Here is a 25,337-nt window from a genome sequence, read left to right as displayed (position 1 = left end):
GAAATGATGAAATAATAGCAACCCTCAAACTGGCTCTTGAATGGTTTGAGATTTGGTCATTAGAGGACTCAGAGTTACTCATAATTGTTCTGCTGGCACAAGTTTCACATTTCGTCTCCGCTGCTGATCCCTAGTTTGAGAACCGTTGGTGCAGCATATGTACAAAGACAGCAACAATGCTGGCAATTTTTAAAGTGGCTTCCTATGCCACTTTAGCATCAATGTACTCAAGACAGAATGTGATACCTTTTATTAGACCAACATAAATATTATCCAAAGATGAACTAAAGAGAAGTCCTAAGTAGCTTGAACAACCACATACAAACTCAGCATGGCATAATTCTTACATTGACCTAATAAAAGATATCACAACATCTCAAGTGACTCATCTGACTTTATTCTTTAGGATCACATCTTACTTCATCTCTGCTGCTGCATGTTTATTTTAAGTCTAATGTCTGATTGACCTCAGATCTGGTTGACTTGTGGTCTGTTTGTGATTAACAGATTTAAGCCTTAACCTGGATGCACTGGCTCGACTTTTGTAATATTTTTTTTTTGTACATAGAAATGTTCAATAGAAGGGAGTTATGAAGAAACCATTTGAATACTGAAGGGCTGGAAATACCATCCTAGTGGTTAGAGCAGAATCAGTCATTCATTACCAGCATTGTCTGGAATTCCGTCACCACTTACTTTGCAACCATGAGCTTTCTCTGGGCTTCTTCATGTTTGGCAGTGTGCAGGTACACAAATCATTGCTATTTTGCTTCTACTGCCTCGAGTAGCACTTTCAATGAAAAGAGATGGTTTAAGGTTCTTATCTGCATCTTGGAGCAGAGAAGACACTAGTGCTCAGAATAGCAAGCTGCATTGCAGGAAAGCTGGATCTCATGGACACTCCTTGTGAGCTTGGGCAAGTTACTTTACTCTTCATTGGCTCAGGAACAAACTAAGATTGTAAGCCCACTCTTGCAGGGAATGTCTTTACTAATCACCTTTCAAAGTCTGAGCTAACATTCAAACCTTTCTCTATAGAAGATAATTCTAGAAGAGAAAATTGAGCAGTAATTATTTATACAGCAGTAGGCAAAGCTAGCACAGAGAAAGACCAGGTGCAGAATACTATGATTCCAGTCATAGTGTAGAGGGCATCAAATGGTTTAAGATCAGCTGGTAAGATCCAAACTTCAGTTGCAAAGACTCATATCTTTCAGCTCTTCCTACAGTACTTCTTTGCCCTGCTAATGCAGGTTTTGAAGTGCAATAATGTTTTGTAGAGGATTGAGAAGCCTACTGTCTTATAGTGTTGATCATGTGAGTTTAACAGTTTGATTAGTTAGCAGCTTTCTCCTTCAGGATGACAAGTCACTAATGCATATCCTAGACCTGGTGAAAGCTACCATCCTGACCACATAAAGATCAGCAACAGCATCTCCGTACATACCTAAACTAAACTTTAAGTTTGTATACCGCATCATCTCCATAAAGATAGAGCTCGGCACGGTTTACAGGTAATTCAATAAATGAGGGAAGGACATAATAAGAAATTAGAGGTTATAAAGAGGATAGCTAGCTTTACGTTTTAGCCAGATACCTCTTCCAGCAGAAACAATGTGCATTGTCTTCTTAGTACTATAAGAAAACACCTTGATGGGTAGATAAAATACCCAAAACTAAAGAGGCAAGAACATCTCATAGCTCAGGGAATTGTTACAGAAGGCAACAATCCACTGCTTTGAAGTGTTATATATGAGGAGCAATATATAAACAGAGATGCTATATACTGTAAAAATGAAACCAGCAGACCTCTGGGGAAAAAAACAATTTTGTGATACAAGAGGACAAGTTACTGGGGACTTTACTTTTCTGATCAAATTCAAATTACTTTAAGGATAAGCAGTGGATGTATAGAAAGGTTATGAGGATGAACGCTTTTTCACAGCGGAGAGGTAAATTTGTGTGAGCAGATAATCTTCTCAGTCCTTTACAAGCAGATGGGAGATTAATAACACTGTTGCTCGTGACACCCAAATAGCAGTGTCCCTCAACCTAATGAGCTGGGAGAATGTTATGTTTAGTCTTCAAACTGAAGCCCTTTGTTAAAATTATTAAGTTCTCGAGAGGTGAAGAGGAAAGAAATTCAAACAGCAAACTTTGTATTTTTCACCCATGTCCTTAGGCTGATGCTACTGTGGGGCAGTTCCTCAACTGCTCTCTAAGAGCTCACCAAAGGAACAGGATTTCCTTTAAACGCACCAACAAATGCTCCTGTAATGTATTGGTTTTCCGCATGCTGTCCTTGAACAGAAGAAGCACACTTTTCAAAACAATCATTTTCCATTGGCTCCCGAACAGCAAGGCAAAAAGCTGATTGGCTAATACTTACCCTTTTACTTCAAGCATCTCCACTGTGATGAATGTAAAGTACCTTGTATGTTATAACAGGATTTTCCAAAGTGTCTTTTGGCAGCCTGTAAACTCTGCTGTTTTGTTCTTTGGTTTGAAAGTGGCATTATGTAAAGAGATTAATGTATGAATACTTTTATCTGGCTTTATTTCCCCATCATGTCTAATAAAGGAAACCATATACCTGTTCTGTATGTAATAAAACATATTAACATCCTGAAACTGGGAGGTAGGAATTTTTTTGTAAAATTTTTTTTGTGTTTTGGAAGGGAGGGGCTCCTAAAAATTACTTATTGTAAGAAGCCTTGAGGTAGCTGGGGTGGTTCAAGAACCACCATTGCATGCAGATTTCTCTACTGCGTAATCATTGAGAAGCTGAAAACTTGAGTGGCTGGGGGACAGGTTTGAGAATCGCAGCTCTATACCGTCATGCAGAAGGGTTCGTGTGGTCTTTTCTAAGCAGGTGAACATTAATGGCTCAAAAGGGGTTGTAGGGAATGGGAATAGTACAGAGCAGCAGCACATGGTTGTCAGTGCAGCCAAAGTCAGCTCTGCCATTCAGCAATTGTGGGTTTGTTTGTTTTTAGCTTTTGTTCCATGCTGATGAGGCCTTCCAGGAGTAGCCTAATGTTTAGAGTGTCAGGCTAGGAATCAGGGAAGCCAGGGTCAAAGCCCAGTGCTGCTCCTTGTAAACTTGGGCAAGTCATTTAATCCTCCCATTGCTTCAGATGTAAACTTAACACTGTAAGTCCTCCCCAAAACCAATAGGTACATATTGCTCCCAAATGTAACTCACCTTGACATACTACTGAAAAATATATGAGTTAAATCTAAATCTCCAAACTTGCACCTGTGCTGTTTTTATTGGTGCACACAGTAGCTATTTAAACCCTGCCAGTCCAGTTTCCAGAGGGAGAAGGGACATCAAGGCAAAAACAAGAGCTACTGTTATCATTTATTATCAAATACAAAATGGATAAATTGTATTTAAAAAAAAAACACACAAATGTCACATGCTTCTGTACTGTAAACAGTGTTTCCTCATGTAACTACTGCCTGTGCATTTTCATGCAGAAAGATAGAGCATAAAGGCAACTGGTTCAAGAGACTGCATCTCAGCTAGCCTGCAGGGAGATCAGCAGCCCCATCCCCTGGAGATCAGGTGCTTGTGTAAACATTATACGAGCTGCAGTCTTTCTACACCAGCTTTCTTTAAACTTATGGTGCTGAAGAGCTGATTTTTCTTGTACTTCAAAGGGTGAGCAAATACTAAGGCTGGAAAAGGCAGCACCCCAACTCTAATAAACTTCTCCAGAGATGACTGATGATGCTTCAAACTAAAATACATAGGGGGTGAGAGCAAAGGGAGACAGCAGCAGCAATGACTCTGTAGCAAAGAACAAAAATGTAGTTTCCTTCAATTCAATCCACAAAAGTAGAGATGCTTCAACTGGGACTTTATTGCACTAAAACAAACATCAGATGGATCAGAAACTGGTTGGCGGTTAGGAAACAGAGGGTAGAGGTGAAGGGCCACTACTCAGACTGGAGGAGGGTCACAAGTGGTGTTCCGCAGGGCTCGGTGCTCGGGCCGCTACTATTTAATATATTCATAAATGATCTAGAAACAGGGATGACACCAAATTATTTAGTGGAGCTCGGACTAAAGATGACTGCGAAGAATTGCAAAGGGACCTGAACAAACTAGGTGAATGGGCGACAAGATGGCAGATAAAGTTCAACGTTGAGAAATGTAAAGTATTGCATGTGGGAAGCAGAAATCCGAGGTACAACTATACGATGGGAGGGATGTTATTGACTGAGAGTACCCAAGAAAGGGACTTGGGGGTAATGGTGGATATGACAATGAAGCCAACGGCACAGTGCGCAGCAGCCACTAAGAAAGCGAATAGAATGCTAGGTATAATCAAGAAGGGTATTACAACCAGGACGAAAGAAGTTATCCTGCCGTTGTATCGGGCGATGGTGCGCCCGCATCTGGAATACTGCGTCAAATATTGGTCGCCGTACCTTAAGAAGGATATGGCGTTACTCGAGAGGGTTCAGAGGAGAGTGACGCATCTGATAAAAGGGATGGAAAACCTTTCATACGCTGAGAGATTGGAGAAACTGGGTCTCTTTTCCCTGGAGAAGAGGAGACTTAGAGGGGATATGATAGAGACTTATAAGATCATAAAGGGCATAGAGAGAGTAGAGAGGGACAGATTCTTCAAACTTTCAAAAAATAAAAGAACAAGAGGGCATTCGGAAAAGTTGAAAGGGGACAGATTCAAAACGAATGCTAGGAAGTTCTTCTTTACCCAACGTGTGGTGGACACCTGGAATGCGCTTCCAGAGGACGTAATAAGGCAGAGTACGGTACTGGGGTTTAAGAAAGGATTGGACAGTTTTCTCCTGGAAAAGGGGATAGAAGGGTATAAATAGAGGATTACTGCACAGGCCCTGGACCTGTTGGGCCGCCGCGTGAGCGGACTGCTGGGCACGATGGACCTCGGGTCTGACCCAGCGGAGGCATTGCTTATATTCTTATAACTTGGCCTGTGTTTCTGCACCTTAATGCTTTCCCCGGAGTCAAACTGTTGAAATATGCTGTTTGGAGAATGACACTTCATATAATGGCATATAAAAAATCCCAAACACTGCAATATCCACCCACAGTCACTTAAATAAGTCAAAGGAGTCTTATGTCCAAATAAATCAAGCTAACAGGAAGCATAAGACTCTCTTGACTCATTTCATTATTTAAGTGACTGTGGATGGATATTGTGATGTTAGGGCTTTTTTGTGTAAATTAATATAAGCCAAAAAAACAAGGAAAAGTCACAATAAATAAAATGGGGAAGGAACATTACACATCAACCAGAGATAAAATAATTGAGGTTTCATTACAACACAATGAAAAAATATATTCTGAATGGAAAATTACAACATTATATGCAATCTGTATAGTAGACCTTAATATCAATCCAATCTGTATACCAGACCCAACATAGTCCGTGTTTCGGTTTCAAAAAGCCTGCCTCAGGGGCTGCAATTGGTATCCAGGCACTCTTGTGGTATCAAAGGTATATGAAACGTCTGATATTCAATGAAACATATATCTTAAGTTTCACATATTCATAGTTCCCATACAGAAACGGTAAACTGAACAATTCACTTTGAAAACAGTTTAGCGTTTCTGTATGGAAACTATGAGTATGTGAAGCTTGTAAGAGAAATGTTGCATTGAATATCAGACGTTTCAAATATCTTTGAAACCACAAGAGTGCCATTTACTGGATGCCAACTGCAATCCCTGGGGCAGGCTTTTTGAAGCCGAAACACAGTCCATGTCAGGTCTGGTATACAGATTGGATTTAATGTTATAATTTTCCATTCAGAATATATACATTGTTTCATTGTGTTGGAATAAAACCTCGATTATTTTATCTATGGTTGATGTATAATGTTTCTTCTCCACTTTTTTTTTTAAATTGGGCTTTTTTGTATATCATTATTTGAAGTGTCATTCTCCAAACAAACAACAGAATATATCAACAATTTGACTCCTGAGGTGCTGAAACACAGGCTGTGTTGAATCTGATGTTTGTTTTAGTGCAATAAAGTCCCAGTTGAAGCATCTCTTTCATCTCTACTTTTGTTGATTTGAGTGTGATATTTTGTAGAGGTGTTTCTCTGGTTTTTTGGGGTTTGCTTTGAGTTTCCTGCAATTTTGCAACTAAATCACATTACGCACATATTTCACTATATTCTAAAACTTGTTTGTCCCTTAAACTTCAAATCTGCAGCTTTGGTCTCTTAACTCCTTCTGCCAGGAATCCACCCATACAGATGTTCAAGGTCACTTACAGCTACTAACAGCATCATTTCAACTAACCCCATCAGTATGGACATTCCCTTGTATAATTATCTTACCTACATCACTTGCACATAGTAATCAAGCACAGCCAGAAAAATGGTCAGCACCCAAAATAAATTATGAAAGTCCATCAATGAAAATAGAGCATATGAATATTATATACCATCAATATTTTGACAGTCTGCATATCTTGATCCTAAAATCAGGAGGTAAAAATACTAAAAAAAAAAAAAAGGTGCCCTTTTCAGACTAAATTCTGAAGTATTTTTCAAGGGAAAAAATGGGATTTCATGGAATAGCACTATAGTAAGATATTTAGAGGGAAATTCTATAAATGACACCTATGTTAGATGTTGCTTGGTGCTCTAATTGACAATGCTTAACTGAATTCTGTGCAAAATGTAATTGTTTTAATTCATAAAAAAAATGTAAAAAAAAAAACCAAAAACCCCTCCCAATAACTTGTTTTGCATGGAATACCATGTGGTGCCAAATGAAGTCTACCTGAAAAGTAGGCGTGGTTGACTTAGGTGTTGTTAGGCGCCAGTAAATTAGGCCAGGAAAACCTTGGCCTAATGTAACAGTACCTACCACTAGGTCACCTAGCTAAGCCTAAGCCCACTTAGGCACTGCTAGGTGTGATTCTATAAATGGTGCTGCTCAGTTGCTGGACAACTATGCTGACCGGTGCCTACATGTTAGGTGCCATTTATAGAATCAGCTCCTTAATGTTTAATGTAACTGAAAGGTTTGTTGTTGGGGCTGGAGACTGGTGAAATTTAAAAAAACTATCACTTATGAGAACTAAGTTGGAGCAGGAGAATTTTCAGGATTTCTCCCCCCCCCCCCCCTAAAATTAAATAGGCTAAGCAAGGTATTCCAAAACCTAGACCTGGCTGTCTGCCATTCTGAGCTTAGTAGTGTAGGTTAAACCTCAGTGGAACTGAAGAGACCAGGTTTCTTTCACTGGTAAGAATGTCAGGGAACTGAAGCTTGAAAGCTAACCAGTTCTTATACCTTATGAAATGACATATACAGCAGAAGACTTGTGCTGTGGCTGCAGTGACCCATAACTGGAGAGCTGAAAAGCCCTAGATCTACCTCTCAGCCCCTTACCTTCTACACTGTCTACCATGTGGCTGAGGGCAGCAGGGTAAGTATAACTCAAGTGAAAGGACATGGGAAAAACCACTTGTTGTGCAGAGATACAGGAGTACAGGCAGTGATATCTTACAGGTCAATATTCAGCTATTGCAACTGGCTGTGGTGGTTAAAGAAAACGCAGATAGTCAGTGCCACCATCCAGACAGTAGCCAAAAAGGAACTGGGGTTTGAATTGATCCAGATGGGAGCAATACATTCTATCTGGATCAGTTCTGGGACTGTCCAAGTTCTGCTCCGCTCTAGATTGATCCAGCTTGTAAGGATGCTTTAGGGATACTCAGAGGTACTGTCTGCATAATACCTCCAAGTATCCTGGTCAGCAGCAGCTAATGTCCAAGTCCTTTTGAATACTGACCTGTTAACGTTCCCATTGCTCTCTCCCTACCATAAAGCAAATCCCTAAACTAGACCAAAGTAGCAAGATACATCAGGCACCATCTGATTTTCAGTGACAATGTGTTTCCCTCCTACAATCCTTCGTAAATCCAGCTCTCGGCACTCTCTTCCCAGCACAGCAGTTCATTTGACTTAAACCAGAGAGTAATTTCCCGTTGAGCGCTCTGGGTTGAATCACTTCCATGGATCACATTCCTGTAAGAAAGATAGCATGAAAACACCACGGGTGCACAACTTACCACTCCCATTCTGGCCTATGCCATTCACACATTGCTCTGTAACATCACTCACTGCAAGAGGTGGGGGGGACATGGCTCAATTCTCTTTGTGCTTTGGTACAATTTCCCATGTATCAAAACTAGACGATAAACAATTCCAAAAAGCCACTAGAAGACCCTTTGTTTTGGCAAACATATGTCTTTTCCAAAAGGACCTTACACATTTGATACAAAACTATAATAAAGCCAAAGATAAAGAGGCCCACAAAGAATATATAATCTTTAAATTTCACTTTCCATAAGTGGGCTAATTTCATTTCATTCCACTTTTATACACCACTTTCTTTCTCAAGGACTCAAAATGGTTTTCAACAAAAACATTATAATACTTCAGTAACTCAAGCCAGTGACGTAGCCATGAGGGGTCCTAGGCCCTCTCTGCTTTAATGGCTGGCAGGGATGCCAAACCCCTGCCAGCTGAAGTGGTCTCCTATATGAGTTCTGCCCGTGCTGTCTGAGCAGCACTTAAACCAGCAGGTTCGCTTCAGCCACCGATACTGGTTCTCTTAGGCATACTCAGTTCAGCAACTAAAGTGAGCATGTATAGAAGTGCTAACGTTAACGGTTGAAATGTGCTGCCAACTTGAGCGCTGCTCTAGTAACACAGCTGGGACTTGTGCTAGAGGCCTCTGGCTGGCGGAGCTAAGCATTTCTGCCAGCAAAGATATACTTTAATGTGGCGAGAGAAGGGGGGGAAGAAAATACCTGGTGCTCTCAAGCCACTTTTGGGCCACCCCCAAATGGATTTCTGGCTATGTCCCTACCTTATGTTTAAATCTTTTTAATACTAGCAACTTACAAATGTTCAATACAAAAATTTTTGCATTTTCAAAATTCTGAACTAATATAATACTTAAAACAACCCAAAATTGTTTCCCTTTAGGCATTTCAACAGTTAACTTATAACGCTCTACTTACTAAATAGTTCTATCAAATATCTAATTAAGAATGATCAAGAAGCAGAAATCTTTATAAGCCAACAAATCTCATCACTAATGTAACCAAATGAAGGAAGACAAGAACACTGAATCCAAGCTACATTTCTTTTGTTTCTCCACTTCTTTTTCCTGCAAAAGCAGAACAAAAGATGGCATATTTCTGCCAAAATGAAAAAGGACATACGAGGTACTCTAACCTGCTGACATCCACACAGAAATCCCCTCGGATAGTGCCAGGCTTGGAGTCAGCTGGGATGGTCTCCCCCAGCATGGTGCGAGCGGTTTTCACCACATCCAGCCCTTGCCATACCTGCAGAGAGAAAACAAGACTGCCGGTCACAAAAGGTCAGGTCCCAGAGAAATGGGATGGTGCTGAAGGCAGAGAGCAGGCAACACTAACCATAGCGAGCACTGGTCCCGAGCTCATGTATTTTACCAGCCGACTGTAAAATGGTCGATCCCGGAGAGCAAGGTAATGCTCCTTCAGCAGTTTATCTGAGGCCTGGTAAATGCACAAAGAAAAATGGTATGCAGAAGTTCTTTGCTTGTGAAATGTTAAACTAGTGAACATCTTCTCTCGCCAAGAGAGCACCCGCACTGTTTCAAGTTTCTACTGGAACACTAGTTTTAACAAACAATGGAAACTGATCTTTGCACATCCAGTGACATCATCAAAAGGGGCAGGGTGGAGAGTAGGAATGGGCATGGTTGAGTGGAAAGTGGGTGTAGTTTGATTGGATCCTCAATTTTGATTGGCTGGCAACCGGGAAGCAGGAATAGCACCTGTCCAAATCAATTTCCATATATACCCGAATATAAGTCAATCTGAATATAAGTCGAGACCCCCATTTTTCCCCCAAAAAGGAGAAAAATGGTTGATTGAAATATAAGTCAGGTAGCTTAATATTCAACTGTCCGGCCCTGTCAGGCTCTGCACCCAGCCCTCTTCTCTCCCTCCCCTGTCAGGCTCTGTGCTCAGCCCCCCTCCATCCCCTGTCAGACTTCCATCTCTTACTTAGATTTTAGGAAACAATTAAAAACGTGTTCATTTTCTAGGTTTCTGGGTAATTGATATGTCTTCATTCTAACTTTTTGTAAACCGCATAGAACATAACAGTTATGCGGTGTAGAAGCCGATTTTTATGTTATGTTTCCACCAAGCCAGAAACCCAAAAAACACAGCGGTTTCGTTCCTGGAACAGTCTGTGAACGCAAAAGCCTTAAACTAAGTATTGTATGCTGTTTTACCTGCATTAGTTTCATCCCAACCAGTTTGAAACCTTTCTGCTCAAAGCGACGAATAATCTCACCCACCAGACGCCGTTGGATGCCATCGGGTTTAATAGCTAGAAATGTACGCTCATTGATCCCCATCCATGCTAAAAAAAACCCACAAAGAACAGACTGATGAAGCTGGAACCCAGGGGAGCACCACAGCATCAACTAAGGAAATCTATTTTACATTCACAAGTGAAACTAAAAGGTGCATTACTTATCTGAGTGGTACTAAGACAAACCCTCCTCATCTTTTCCAAATGAGATACAGCCTCCTCTCAGTGCAGGACACAGCGTTCTTGTATTAGGACACAATAAGAATGCCACAGGGACTCCTCAACTTTAGGAAAGCAATAAAAACATACCTCTTCACCTAACCCCTGCCCTTGACTGATGGGACTACAAAGAAATGTACATTGGTACCAGACCCCTTTATGTGTCACCAAAGGAAAGCCTATAAGGTAAAATCTGGTATTATAACTATGGCAAATCCAACCTATAAACTGCTTGTCAATTAGGATAAAACTTGTACTGTAGAATAACCAGGGTAAATTATAACCAGTAAACTGTATATTAGTATTAGACCCTAAATGTGTGTCTAGTTAGAAAAAACTTGTATTGGAAATATGTACTGAAATTATGGCTAATCTAGTGTAAATTGTAACCTGTTAACTATATACTATGTATGTTAAGCCTGTAACCCGTTCTGGGCTCTTTGGGGACAACGGGATAGAAATCGAAATAAATAAATATATTCTGGAGAGCATAGTATTTTCTCACATCCTTTTCAAAGCTTAACCCTTTCAGGACCATAAGGATCGTAGGCCAATTTTTGTGGTTTTGACGACATTTTTATGGTAAAAAGGGCTTGCAGATGCCAAAAAAGTTGATTTTTTTTTGTGAAATATCATTATTTTTATTTAAAAAAATCACACTTCTGGCTTATGGACAGTGTGGCAAGTGAATCTTCTCGTCAATCTGGCAACGACGCTAATGAATGAATGTCAGAACCAGTTTGTTTACATAAAGGCAGTCTCATATGGAATCCGTACATATCAAATTTAGAACTGTAGACTATCCCAATCAAAATTGATAGGATTTTAAAGTTATGAGACAAATATGTCCCTTGGTCCTGAAAGGGTTAAAGGCATGCTGAGTTTTATCTCGTGATGCACAAAATACCTAACTTTCAAAAGGCGTGCGGTGCTGCCAGCAGAGATTTGCTGGCAGACAGCAGCATTCTCAAGAAACAGGATGCTCCCCACTATGATCTCTTGGGGGCAGGGGACAACAATACCTCTCTATACCAAATCTACACATCAGCTGGTGCTCTCTCTGCTTTAGTTAAACTTTATAAGTTTGCAGCTGGCAAAACAGTGCCAGAAACAAGCAGATGTGAGGAGGGGGATCTTGGACAAGTCACTTAATCCTCTATTGCCTCAGGTGACACAAAAATGCCTACTGTGTTTTATGTTTTATTTAAAATGTGATTATACCACTTTAAATAAATTATCAAAGCTGTGTACAGTGTTAAAACTATTAAAATCCTGAGAAAGACATCAAATAACAAGACTCTACTGACTTACAAATTGAGTTGGGGGGGAAAGTACAACTGATAATAGGAAAGAAGGAACGTAAAGGTCAACACACTAGGAAGGGGATATGCTCTGCCTTCTATCTGTGATCTAGCGTCTACTTGTCATATGCATCTTTAAAAAGGAAGGTCTTTAAGTAATTCTTGAATTTGTCCAGTGAAGTCTCTTCTCGAAGGTGAGAAGGAAGGGAATTCCATATTGTTGGTGCAGTAACTGAAAATTTTTTTTTTTTCCTTGTGCTGTCATAGAATAAGTGCTGCGGGGATGGGACCACCAGAAGGTTCTGGTTACTGGATCTTAGGCCTCTTTTTACTAAAGTGCACTAGGGCTTTAACGCGAAGAATAGCAAGCGCTACATTGCCTCGCGCGGTAGACCTTAACGCCAGCAATGAGCTGGCGTTAGTTCTAGAAGCGTAGCCCTTAGTGTTCTGGTTGGGCAGTGTGGGATAAGAAGTCTATCTATGAATCCTGGAGTATGTGTTAACTTTATTTTGAAGATAAGTAGTGAAATTGTATATGCAATTAGATGATTGAACGGGAGCCAATGTGATTTTATAAGCGGGGGAGAAGGGGGGGTAACATGATCAAACATAACTCACCTTAAACTATGCGCTAGTGTTCTTAGTGCACGCACCAGATTAGCGCGCGCAACCCAAAAAACTACCGCCTGCTCAAGAGGAGGCGGTAGCAGCTAGCGCGCGGCATTTTAGCTCGCGCTATTCCGTGCGTTAAGGCCCTAACGCACCTTTGTAAAAGGAGCCCTATATCTAAAAATAAGCGAGCTAAATCCAGATCCCTCTTTATGCATCAGTAAAAGGGCACTTTTATAATACGATGCCATAAGTAGGCACCAATTATAAAGCTTAAGTCGGTGCCTATCTTTATGACATACAGTCAAACCTTGGATAGCGAGTAACGTGGTTTGTGTTTTGCCAAACGAGCAAAACATTTTATTAAATTTTAACTCGATAAACGAGCGTTGTCTTGCAGTTCGAGCACGAATATGCGTGTCACATCATGCGCGCACAATATACGTGTGTCGCATCGCTGAGCACAGCTGAACATAATGCAAGCACCGCAACTCAAGCGCGGACAACATACGCACATCTCACGCTGAGCGCAACTGAACGTAATAAAAGCACCACGCCCAATTCACCCGCAGTGTAGAGACTATTCGAAACGAGTGAGGTCTGTAGCATCCTGTTTGCTTTTATGGCCACCGCCGCACATTAGGCGGAAGGTTTCATCGTACTGTCTACGATGACACCAGATCCTTTACTTGGGCACTAACCCCCAAGGTGGACCCTAGCATCTAGTAACTGCGATAGTTGCTACTTGGTACATATTCTGAATATGTGAATAAACCTGCATAAAGATGAGACAGTTGCGAGACTGTCAAAAGCTTTCTCTAAATCTAGATATCATCATGAGAGACTCCTGAGGAAATTAAAATGCCATGGGCTAGGATGCAATGGTTTGTTGTGGATTGGGAACTGGTTAAAAGATAGAAAACAGAGTAGTGTTAAATGGTCATTTCTCTCAATGGAGGAAAATGAAAACATGCATCTTCCAAAGTGATCTGAGAGCTCCCAAGAGAGGAGCCTGAGGTGCCTGAGCCAATCAGGGCCTTTGGCCCCTCCCCATGCATCACACGATGCACCGGGGCATAGCTTAAGGCCTGCAATTGTTCGGAGGAGGCCGGAGGAGCAGGAAGGACTGCACATCCCTCCTGCTCCCAACTTTAAAGGTACGGTGGCAGGAGGAAGTGGGCATCCTTCCTGCCATTTGCTTTTTTTTTTTTGGGGGTGGGGGGTGGAAGGAGCGCCGATGGCAGGAGAGAGTTGGCATCCTTCCTGACATATTTTTAATCATGGTGGGGGGGAGCGCCAATGGCAGGAGGGAGTCGGCATCCCTCCTGCCATTTTTGGGGGTTGGAGGGGGAAGGCTTTTTTCATTTTTTTTTTTAAATTGTTCAGATATTTTGCGTGTGTAATACACGCAAAATATCAATGCCATTTAAAAAAACCTGCAAAAAACCCAACAGGCAGACCTGTCGGTAACACAGTTACTGACAGGTTTGCAGCAGTCGGATTTCAGGATAGTAAAACCCAATTCAAAATAGCCAAGCTAGTGTTAGTGAATCAATCGCTTGGCTATTTTGCATGGGGTTTTACTAATTTGCATGGGTTGAATCAGATCGGACAGGAGATTGATTGGGCAGCAGTTTAGTGAATCGGGTCTGGGAACGATCGCAAAACCAGTAAAAGGATCGGAAGGTTCAGTGAATCTAACCCTTAAGGCTCCTTTTACTAAGCCACATTAGGGCTTTAACGCGTGGAATAGTGCGTGCTAAATTGCTGCCCGCGCTAGACCTTAACGCCAGCATTGAACTGGCGTTAGTTCTAGCCATGTAGCGCGGGTTTAGCGTGCGCTAAAACCACTAACACAGCTTAGTAAAAGGAGCCCTTAGTGCATGCTAAATTCTGAGAGTCCTATTTTATACCTATTGGCCATATGGCACTTAGCACGTGTTAATGCCTATTGAGTAAAAGAGCCTCTAAATTTACAGATGACATTAAACTTCCAAATTGTTAAAACGCATGCAATGAGAAACTGCAGGAGGACCTAACAAGATTAGAAGACTAGACACTGAAATGGCAGATGAAATTTAATGTGGACTAGTGCACAGTGATGTACAGAGAATAATAATTAAAAAAAAATAGCTACATAATGCTAGGTTCCACATTAGGAGTTACCACCCAAGAAAAGATTTAGGTGTCATCGTGAACAGTACAGTAAATCTTCTGCTTGGTGTGAAGTGACGAAGAACAACAAAAAAAGCAATGTTAAGAATTATTAGGAAAGGAACAGAAAAAAAATGCCTCAGTCTCTTGTATGTTTAATGTACAGCACTGCGTGCATCTGGGAGGACCGCAGAAATAATAAATAGTAGTACAGTACTAGAATCACACCACATATGATCTAATATCGAGCACTGTGTGCAATTCTGGTTACTGCATCTCAAGAAAGATATGGTGAGATATGAAAAAGTGCAAAGAAGGGTGACCAAAATGATTAAGGGTCGAACTCCTCTCATCTAAGGAATGACTGGTGTTTAAAAATGGTTTGGACAAGTTTCTGCAGGAAAAATCCATAGACTACTACTAAAGAAGGCAGGGGCTGATCGGAGCTTCAGGCGAGAGCTGCCATCACTCGGATGACATCACCGGAAGTATCAAATTAAATTTTTTAATTCCAGTTTGCATTAGGGAAGGGGGGGAAGGGATTGGGACTTCTATACTGCCTTTTGTAGTTTTTACAACCACATTCAAAGCGGTCTATATACAAGTACTTCAAGCATTTTCCCTAACTGCCCCAGTGGGCTCACAGTCTGTCAAATGTACCTGGGGCAGAGGAGGATTAAGGCCCAGATTCTCAAAATATTGCGTTAAAAACTGACGGGCCGCTGCTGCAGCCGTTATAGTGGCGATTTTAAAAATCGAGCCACTCTCCCAAAAATGCTCATGCAAATGAGATTGGTGGAGAATAGTGAAGATTCACTAAATTTGCATGTGCCCATCGCTGGTGATAGCAATGGGCACATGTGCAGAATGCACCCCCCCCCAAAAAAAAAAAACCAACAACAACAAATCGAGCTGCTGTGGCAGTGGAGAGAGTAAGCATCTCTCCCGCTGCTGACGGGGTGTTGGGGTGTGTGTTGCTTGTGGAGGGACAGAGTGGGCATATCTCCTGCTGCGGGGGTGGGTGGGGTGGGGGTGGGTTATTAGTGTCGGCGAAATGGCAGGAGAGTGGGCATCTCTCCTGATCTTCAATTTGTTTGTTTTTTAATTGACATGGGGATTAGAAGTGTCAGGTGATTGTGTGATGCAGCAGGAGAGAGCGGGCATCTCTCCTGTCGATCTTCAATTTAGATTTTTTAAAAATTTTAATTTGCATGGGGGGAGGGTCTGAGCTGTCACACCTTACTTTCTCATAAGTGCCTGAGTCAATCAGTGCTCAGGCACTGATCAGAAAGTGAGGAAACGACAGCTCAAACTTGTCGCTTGGAATAATCATTTCAATATTAATGACCTGGTTGTACCACATTTGCATGGCAGTATCGGAGACTGCTAGAAAACTCAGAAAAGACCTCCCTACCCCATTTTGATAATCAGCCACTAAATCAGCTGGAACCTATTTAGCGAGCACGTTAAAGACAAATTTTTGTTTTGAGAGTCTGGCCCTAAGTGACTTGCCTGGGGGTCAAAAGAAGCAGGATAGGGTTTGAATCCACAACTTCAGGGTGGTGAAGCTTTAGCTCTAGCCACTGTGACTATACCACACTCAAGAAGGTCCTAGAATAGAGTTGCACTTAAAAGTTTCCCTGTTCCGATCCCAATGATTTTGGGGTTGTGTGTCTTTCCAATGTTTATGCATCACGCACAAGTCCCCAAAAATACAATTTTAGTTCTAAATGAAAAGACTTGCTTGCTTGTTCAATTCCTTGCAATAGCTACATATGAATGTCAACAAATGTATTTTAAAGACTTGGGATTAAGGATGTATTTTAAAGACTTGGGAAGATTAAGGATTACATCCCGGGGATCTTAAAAAGAGAAGATAAACTGTAACCAAATAAAAAAACCAAACAAACTAGGAAAGATTCTCGGCTCACGTATCCATCTAAGAAGGAACAGGAAGTCGGGGGAATGGGATAACGTAATTAGAATACAGAGACCCGGCTGAAGTTCCTCCCTTCCCCAGCAGGGGGGGGGGGGGAAGGGGGGTGCTGAGAGTTTGCAGAGCAGATACGCGTCTCTGCCGGGCATGCTGTGCATCTTTCATAAGAAAGAGCAACGGATTGAAACACGCAAGGTAGGGCCCCAGAGCCTGGAGTGCAGAACCGGAGCCCCTGCGACCCAGCAGAAAGCCAAAAAGGCCGGCGCCTCCTCACTCACCGCTCGGGAAGATGTGAGCAAAGATGGTCAGTATGAGGCAGATCATGGCTAGTAGTATAGCGCGAAGCTCGGCGCGGAGCCGGACAAGAGCGAGCACGCACAGCACGCTGACCGAGGAACGCGCTCCTTAAAGGGGACGTGACGGATTTATCGAAAAGTCGAGGAGGAGGGTCCTTGGAGACAGAAAGGTTTTGTATGGCGAGAAGCAAACTGGCTGTACCTGCACACCAACCAAGCCCGATGTTAATTAAACATGCTGGGGATCTCCCCGAAGGCCTTGTCGCACAACACCTCTCCAACTACCTTGAAGACCATCACATACTACATCCATCACAATCTGGATTCAGATCCAACCATAGCACAGAAACTCTACTGGTATCACTATTAGACATTGCCCGACAACACCTCAGCAAAGGAAACAAGCTGCTTCTCATTCAACTCGACCTTTCTGCGGCATTCGACTTAGTTGACCATCACACACTACTCCAGACATTAGACGCAATAGGAATCTCAGGTAATGTTCACAAATGGTTCCAAAGCTTCCTCAAAACACGAACATACAAAGTCAAATCAAAAGAGCACATATCCGATCCATGGTCAAACCCATGTGGAGTACCACAAGGATCACCTTTGTCACCCATATTATTTAACCTCTTCATAGCATCCCTAGGCATAACCCTAGACGCCCTAAACACAGTATCATTCAGCTATGCAGATGATATAACTATCCTCCTCCCCTTTAATATTCAAGACCCCTTATCCACAAACCACCTGAAAATGATAATGGAAACGGTAGAAAAATGGATGTCAAATCATAAACTAAAACTGAACTCGGAAAAAACTAAATTCCTACTACTGGAAAGGGAAAAAAAAACCATCTCTCACAGAACTAGAAGTAAATACAATCAAGTACCCAATGCAAAGCACACTCAAGATCCTGGGAATTCTACTAGACAGAAATTGCACAATGCAGTCTCAAATCCACAAAATCATCCAAAAAGCATTCTTCACAATACGTAACCTAAGAAAAATAAGAAAATTCTTCAACAAAGATCAATATAAGATATTAGTACAATCCCTAGTACTGAGTATTGTAGATTACTGTAACAGCCTATACCTATCATGCCCAAATTACATGATAAAACAATTACAGACAGTTCAGAACACAGCCCTCAGAATCATCTACTCACTAAGCAAATATGACCACATAACCAAAGCATACCTAGACTCACACTGGCTACCAATAAAAGCAAGATCCCAGTTCAAATTCTACTGTCTATTATACAAAGTAATGCATGGAACAGCACCCATCTACCTAAACAACAGACTACACCGTAACCTCTCACACAGATCAAGGAGAACTCAGAGCCTATTCACTTATCCCCCTCTCAAAGGAACACGACGAAAGAAACTATATGACAGCCTTTTAGCAACACAGGCAGCAAAGATCGATATTAACATCACCAATCTACTGACCAAATCAATAGACATTAAAGCATTCCGAAAAGAAATCAAAACTCATCTCTTCAAAAAACACTTCCCATCATCATAACCTCACAAAAGTATTAGAAAATGCGCTCATGACTACCCTAACACCACCACCAGCAACACCTTGAATCCGGACAGTATTATCTCCACTCATCTAAACAACAGAACCCGGACATTATTAACTCTACTCGTCTAAACAACCTATCACTATCTACTATCCATTACCAATTTCTCCTGGAAAAGTCCAGAATAACAATTGTAACTTAACGCATCCTTGATTATATGTACTGTAAAGCTACTGGAAATGTCCAGTCTTCTAAATTGTAATCCGCTTAGAACTGCAAGGCACAAGCGGAATAGAAATCACTAATGTAATGTAATGTAATGTAATCATTAAACATAATGCATAACAGTATTAAACAAATCTCTCTAGGTAGGACGTTCCTTGTGTTTAGGTTGTAAGCAAAGGCAACAGAATCCTCTGGTTTGAAGACCAAGCTGTGCCTTCAGCTCTCACTACTGATTGTAATGTTTTCTTCTATACTGGGATCTAAGGCTGGTGTTGGATACAAAAAGGACATGTGCTCTGGGACCTCTTGCCAGAAGGGGCCTCAAGCCTGCCCAGAATGAAAGCCTGTTAGCAAGCTTTGGGGGACCCCTTGCACATTTTTGCCCCTTGCACAACCTTTCTTCTCCCTATTCCTCACAGCATCTCCATTTTATCTCCCTACCACCTGTTCCAACAGTCAAGTATCTTGCCTTCCCCTCCCTCTTTATCCAGCATCTCCTTATTTTCCCTTCTACAGTATATACTGGATCCATCCACTGCCACTGCCTAGCCCTCCCCATTCTGGAGATGAAGAGCAACTGACCAGTGAATTCAGCACTGACATGGGAGCTTGAAGAACAGGCTTGCACTCATGGCATGCGGCAGGACATAATGGCACATGAGCATGGGCCTGTTGTTCTAGGTCTGAATCTACTTTGCTCTTTGCCTCTGGAAAGGGGAGGTCAATGGGAGGAGGAAGAGAAGGGAAGTAAGATGCACTACTCTCAGTCCTGCTTCCATTGCCCTGGGCAACAGCTGAGCTTGGCTCAAAATTTTGGTGGGGCCATGACCCCTGTGGCCTTCCTCATTCTGCCACTTATGTTTAAAGATGAGAAGCTATTTTTCCAGTGGGTGGAATTGAACATTCCCCTTCTATCAGCTGCTTATATTGCAGTCATGAACATGGAAGTAGATTACTTCAGTAAAGTGGTTCTGGATCCAGGAGAATGGAAACTATCTTCCAAAGCTTTCAATCTCAGTTTCCCGTTGGGGAACCCCCCTTCTTGGAATGCAGGACCAATGCACAGGAGAGAGATGGATTCCTTGGGAATTGATGCTTTGTCCAAATGTGGCTGACTTCAGGCATGCCTTTTGTATTTCCCCCCTTGACCAATGATAGGCAGGATATTAAGGCACATAGCTCTTCATCCAGGAGAGACTTGGGAGCACTGGTCAAGAAATCGATGAAGCCATTCATGCAATGTGCAGTGGCAGTGAAAAGGGCGAACAGAATGCTAGGAATGATTAAGAAGGGGATCACAAACAGATCGGAGAAGGTTAACATGCCGCTGTACCGGGCCATGGTATGCCCCCACCTGGAATACTGTGTCCAGCACTGGTCACCGTACTTGAAGGAGGACATAGTACTACTCGAAAGGGTCCAGAGAAGAGCGACTAAAATGGTTAAGGGGCTGGAGGAGTTGCTGTACAGTGATAGATTAGAGAAACTGGGCCTCTTTTCCCTTGAAAAGAGGAGACTGAGAAGGGACATGATCGAAACATGCAAGGTACTGAAGGGAATAGACTTAGTAGATAAAGACAGGTTGTTCACCCTCTTCAAGGTAGGGAGAACGAGAGGGCACTCTCTAAAGTTAAAGGGGATAGATTCCGTACAAACGTAAGGAAGTTCTTCTTCACCCAGAGTGGTGGAAAACTGGAACGCACTTCCAGAGGCTGTTATAGGGGAAAACACCCTCCAGGGATTCAAGACAAAGTTAGACAAGTTCCTGCTAAACCAGAACGTAAGCAGGTAAGACTAGATTCAGTTAGAGCACTGGTCTTTGACCTAAGGGCTGCAACAGGAGCGAACTGCTGGGCACGATGGACCACTGGTCTGACCCAGCAGCGGCAATTCTTATGTTCTTAAATTGGCTAAGACATCCTTGGTACATGGACCTGGTTCACCTCCAAGTGACTCTTCCCTTGCACCTACCCTCTCAGAAGGGACTATGTAATGTTTCAGAATAGTAGTAAGGGATCACGTCCTTCTAATACTGTACTGATTGTGTCCCATCATCAGGGCCGCCATCAGAAATTTCTGGGCCCCTTACTGAGCAATCCTATTGGGCCCCCCACGAACCCCTTCCCTCCCTGACCCCCCCTTCTTCCATGGGCCGAATACACACATACTTTTCTCTGTCGCCACACTCTTTGACCAAAAGATTTGTAAGCCTGCAACCACATCAAGATAGACTCTTTCAGCAGCTCCCCTCCCTCCCCCTTACCTTTGTGGCCAAGTCAAAATGATCTATCAACAATAAAATTTTAAAAACACAAAGCACGCTGTACGCAGAGAAAATGTTAATTATCATTTATATTCCGCGGGTTTTCAAAGAGATCAAGGCAGATGACTTTATGCAATGTCACCTCAGTAACAACTATACAAAAATAGACAAATATTCCCCCTCCCTTTTTACTAAACCGCGATAGTGGTTTTTAGCGCAGGGACCTGCGCTGAATGCCCCACGCTGCTCTTGAAGCTCATAGGCTCCCTGCGCTAAAAAACGCTATTGCGGTTTAGTAAAAGGGGGCCATAGTGCAAAATATAGACAGCATATATAAATTCTCAAAACGGACACATTTTGATCACTAAATTGAAAATAAAATCATTTTCCTACCTTTGGTAATTTCATCAGTCTCTGGTTGCATTTTATTCTTCTGACTGTGCATCCAATATTTCTTCCCTTTTTTCAGCCTCCTCTATGCTTCCTCTCCTCCAGACCTCATTCCCTCCCCAAACTTTTTCTTTGTTTCACCCTGTCCCCTTCTTTCTTTTTCTCTCTCTCCATATCCCCTTTCATTCTGTATGTCTGTCTTTCTCTCTCTCTCCGTGCCCCATTTTTCTTTGTTTCACCCAGCCCCCTTTTTTTTTTTTTTTTCTGGCTCCCTGTCCCCCCCTTTCTTTCTTTCTCCTTGCCCTCCCCTATGCCACCACCATTGGGAAAATGCTGCCACCGCCACTGGGGAATAGGCTGCCACTGCCGCTATCGGGAACAGGCCGGCGCCAAGTTCGCCCTGCTTCTCTTCCCCGCGGGGCGAGTTGGTCAGCCCCACAGGGAAAAGCAGGGAGAACTTGGCACCGGCCTGTTCCCAATGGCGGCGGTGGCACTCAAGTGGCTAAAGAGACACAGTTTGCCAGCCTAGGAAGAACACTGGAGGGTGGCCAGCTGTTGACCCCCTTGGGGCGTAAACCCGGAGCAGACCGCCCCCACCCCCACCTTGGTATGCCATTGTCTGTGCCTCACTCCCTCCCTATGACCAAAAATTCTCCTTTCTTCTATTCCCCTTGCACACAACCATCTCTTTCCCTCCCTTCCTCATTCCCAAGTCTTTGCCTTCTGTGTCCAAAAACACATTCCCTCCCCCACCTCAGCATCTCTTTCCCTCCCTTCCTCTCTCTCAAGTTCATGCCTTGTGTCCAAAACGCACTCCCTCCCCCTTTTGTGTTCCCCGTTTGCCTCCCAGCCCATCTTAGCAACTTTCTCAGCAAAATGTAGCTCGAGCCGTGTAGGCTTGACTTCTATTTCCTGCCTGTCCCGCCGCGCACACATAGCCGACCAGAAGTCTTCCCCGACTTCAGCGCTGACGTCGGAGGGCGGGCTTTGCTTAAGCCCTCCCTCCGACGTCAGCGCTGACGTCGGGGATGACTTCCGATCGGCTGTGTGAGCGGCAGGGCAGTCGAAGACGAGCCTCGCGACTTGAGTTATATTTAACCCCGCGGGTCCCCCATCGTCCACGTTCAGCTCTCTCTCCTGTGCACCCCCCTTGGGGCGTGCACCCTGGGTGCACCGCCCCCCCTAGGTACGCTACTGGCCCGGGCCCCCTGTCAGCTCCGGGCCCCTGAATGCAGGACTGGTAGTACTGCCCTGATGGCGGCACTGCCCATCATGGTGTCAGGGGGCACTCTACTAGTGGTTAGAGAATAAAATAGGGACAAAGTTTGTCCCCCATCTGTCTTCATATCTGTCCCCATCTCCATGGCCTCTGTCCTCATTTGCACAAGCCTTGAACACTTACAATTTTATATTTAAAATCTCTTTATTAAAGTATAAAAAGGGACAACATTCTGTATAACTGTTTATAAATCACAAATAAAGCCTTCCATTTTGGTACAGCCTTCTGCTTTTGGTACAGCCTTCCCGAAGATTCAGTTGCCTATGATTTTACATCATCGGAAAAGGTAATTGGGCATAGAAGAGAACCTAAACTGTGTAGTGGATATTAAATGTTGGAAATGTTCTTTGATGCCAGCAACAATGAATCTGTTGCAGTAACAGCAAGATGCTTAAGCAGCTGGGCACATGATGGAAGAACCTTGCAGATGATGAGTCTGAACAGCAGACAAGAAACAAATGATGTCATTTAACAGTAGTTCATTTAAATTCAAAAGCAGCTTCTGCTGTTTGTTTTTTAAGCAAAACAAAGGAAACTGAAGATACACGTACAATGATGCAGGCTAAATTTAATAATTAAATGCGGTTAAAAACAACACCTTAAAACAAACCAGGGGACCCAACACGGTCCATGTTTCGGTAAACACGCCTTCATCAGGGGTCCTGGGTGGAAAAGGGATCAAATGAAACCGCAAATAAACTATAGCCTGTATAACAACAAACTCCAAAAAGCAGATCTCTATATGGGCTGCCTTTTGGAGTTCGTTGTTATACAGGCTATAGTTTATTTGCGGTTTCATTTGATCCCTTTTCCACCCAGGACCCATGATGAAGCCGTATTTACCGAAACACAGACAGTGTTGGGTCCCCTGGTTTGTTTTAAGGTGTTATTTTAAACCGCATTTAACTATTAAATTTAGCCTACATCATTGTAAGTGTGTCTGCAGTTTCCTTTGTTTTGCTTTCGTATCCTTCACTGCTGACCTTGTTGGTTTTTTCTTTTTTTTTTTGTCTTCTGTTTGTTTTTTTTAAATCATTTAATTCAGTTGCTAATTGTCTAAGATGCATTAAGTTTTAACATACTGATACTAGTCTCAAGTTTTTACAGAATGACATGGTGACAAAGTTTGTCCCTGTCCTGTAGTTAACTGCAGGTACCCATCCCCATGTCATTCTCTAGGTTAGAGGCACTGTTACTCCTAAGCTAGCACTGACCCATTGTCCTAGTTAAGGGACACATTTCCCTCTGAACCAATACTGCCCAAACCCAGTGTGGGTTTACTTAGTTATGTAAGTAAACTGAGACAGCCAGCCACATATTTCCTGTAATAGTGCAAATTGAAAAAAGCTTCAGTATAGGTTTGTATTTAGAGATATTCCAAGTTGATTAAAAGTTTCAAGTTTATTAGATGGCTTGATTAACCGCCTTTAACCAAGTTTCTAAGCGGTGTACATTTAAAAAGTTACATATATTGGGTAACAAAACAGTCCATACAATTAATAAATAAACTTATTGTGCTAAAAATTAACATTGTTAAACACAAGGAAAGGAGGGATGAAATACAATTTTTAAAGAAAAGAGGAGACATCAAAGGAAAATACAAAAGGGTAAAAAGACATTTAGGGGAAATAAAATGAACAACGTAATAAGATAAAAGATTAACTTGCAAATGCATCTCTAAAAAGGAAAGTTTTTAACTCGTTTTTAAATTTTACAAACTCTTTCTCCTCCCGTAAAAACATAGGGAGGGCGTTCCATGTCTGCGGTGCTGTACAAGAGAAGATAAATTGTCTCCTTGTATTGATAATTTTTAGAGAGGGAATAGATAAAAGATTTTGTTCGCTTGATCGTAAGGTTCTCTTTGCAGAATAAGGGATAAGTAATCTAAATAAAAATGCTGGAGTCTTATTATATAAAGTTTTGAAAATAATTGTACATAATATATGAGTAATTCTATGTATAACAGGAAGCCAGTGAGCCTTTTTAAGGAGTGGTGTTACATGATCAAACTTTTTGGATTTAGTTATTAATTTAATTGATGCATTCTGAATAATTTGTAATCGTTTTATTTCTTGTAAAGCAATCCCTTTAAATAGGGAATTACAATAATCGATTTTAGATATCACCAGAGAATGAATAAGTATATTTAGTGCTTTAGGACAGAGAAATTTAGAAATAGAACGAATTTACCGCAATCTGTAAAAGGTAGTTTTCACAATGCTACTGATATGGTCATGAAAGTTAAGTTTATTATCAAAGATTACTCCTAAAATTTTAATATTTTTAACTAATTGAAGGGGAATGTTTAAAATTGAAATAGGAGTAACAAGAGAAAAACTATCCTTCCAGGGAAAAAGCATGACATTAGTTTTTTTAATATTAAGAGCTAGTCTGTTTTTGTCCAGCCAATGATGCACTTGATCTAGTTTCTCATTTATAGACGAAATTTCATTTATGTTGTTATTAACTAATGGGTGCAATAATTGTATATCATCGGCATAGGCAAAGACATGAAATCCAATGGATTGGCATAGTGTCAATAGTGGAGCCAAAAAAATATTAAAAAGCAAAGGTGAAAGAATAGATCCCTGAGGAACCCCATGTGTAATATGTGAGGGTAGGGATGAAGATTCATTGAAAATAACTGTGGATGTGCGATCCTTAAAGTATGATGTAAACCAAGCTAGAACTTCATCTGTAAACCCTACAGAATGAAGTCTATCAAGGAGTAACT

General features: G+C 42.0%; 1 protein-coding gene across 2 annotated transcripts; it reads right to left on the bottom strand.

The window, feature by feature from the left end:
• Nucleotides 1-4,835: 4,835 nt before the first annotated feature.
• Nucleotides 4,836-17,005, bottom strand: NME3 (NME/NM23 nucleoside diphosphate kinase 3). 2 transcript variants are annotated; one of them, XM_033914961.1, is made up of 5 exons: nucleotides 16,894-17,005; nucleotides 10,314-10,444; nucleotides 9,466-9,567; nucleotides 9,263-9,375; nucleotides 4,836-8,044 (listed from the first exon to the last, which is right to left on the bottom strand). In XM_033914961.1, exons 1-5 carry the CDS (start codon nucleotides 16,937-16,939, stop codon nucleotides 7,921-7,923), a joined length of 516 nt encoding a protein of 171 aa, XP_033770852.1. In that variant the 5' UTR covers nucleotides 16,940-17,005; the 3' UTR covers nucleotides 4,836-7,920. The 2 variants fall into 2 exon arrangements, with proteins under 2 accessions (XP_033770852.1, XP_033770853.1); XM_033914962.1 differs by lacking the exon at nucleotides 16,894-17,005 and adding an exon at nucleotides 16,192-16,332.
• Between the last annotated feature and the right edge of the window lie 8,332 nt (nucleotides 17,006-25,337).

Source organism: Geotrypetes seraphini, chromosome 11, assembly GCF_902459505.1.
Source record: "Geotrypetes seraphini chromosome 11, aGeoSer1.1, whole genome shotgun sequence".
In the NCBI taxonomy this organism is placed as follows: Eukaryota; Metazoa; Chordata; class Amphibia; order Gymnophiona; family Dermophiidae; genus Geotrypetes; species Geotrypetes seraphini.
The sequence above is the reverse complement of the archived record's forward strand: the minus strand, read 5'-3'. Positions and strand labels throughout refer to the sequence as shown.

What these genes read in the sequence shown, in the direction of transcription:
- NME3 (XM_033914961.1), bottom strand. Translation starts at nt 16,939, where the DNA reads ATGATCTGCCTCATACTGACCATCTTTGCTCACATCTTCCCGAGCG. An exon ending in CGGGACCAGTGCTCGCTATG is followed by an intron (nt 9,376 to 9,465) that starts GTTAGTGTTGCC and finishes TTCTCTCTGCAG; the next exon opens with GTATGGCAAGGGCTGGATGT. An exon ending in TTCTGTGTGGATGTCAGCAG is followed by an intron (nt 8,045 to 9,262) that starts GTTAGAGTACCT and finishes TCTTTCTTACAG; the next exon opens with GAATGTGATCCATGGAAGTG.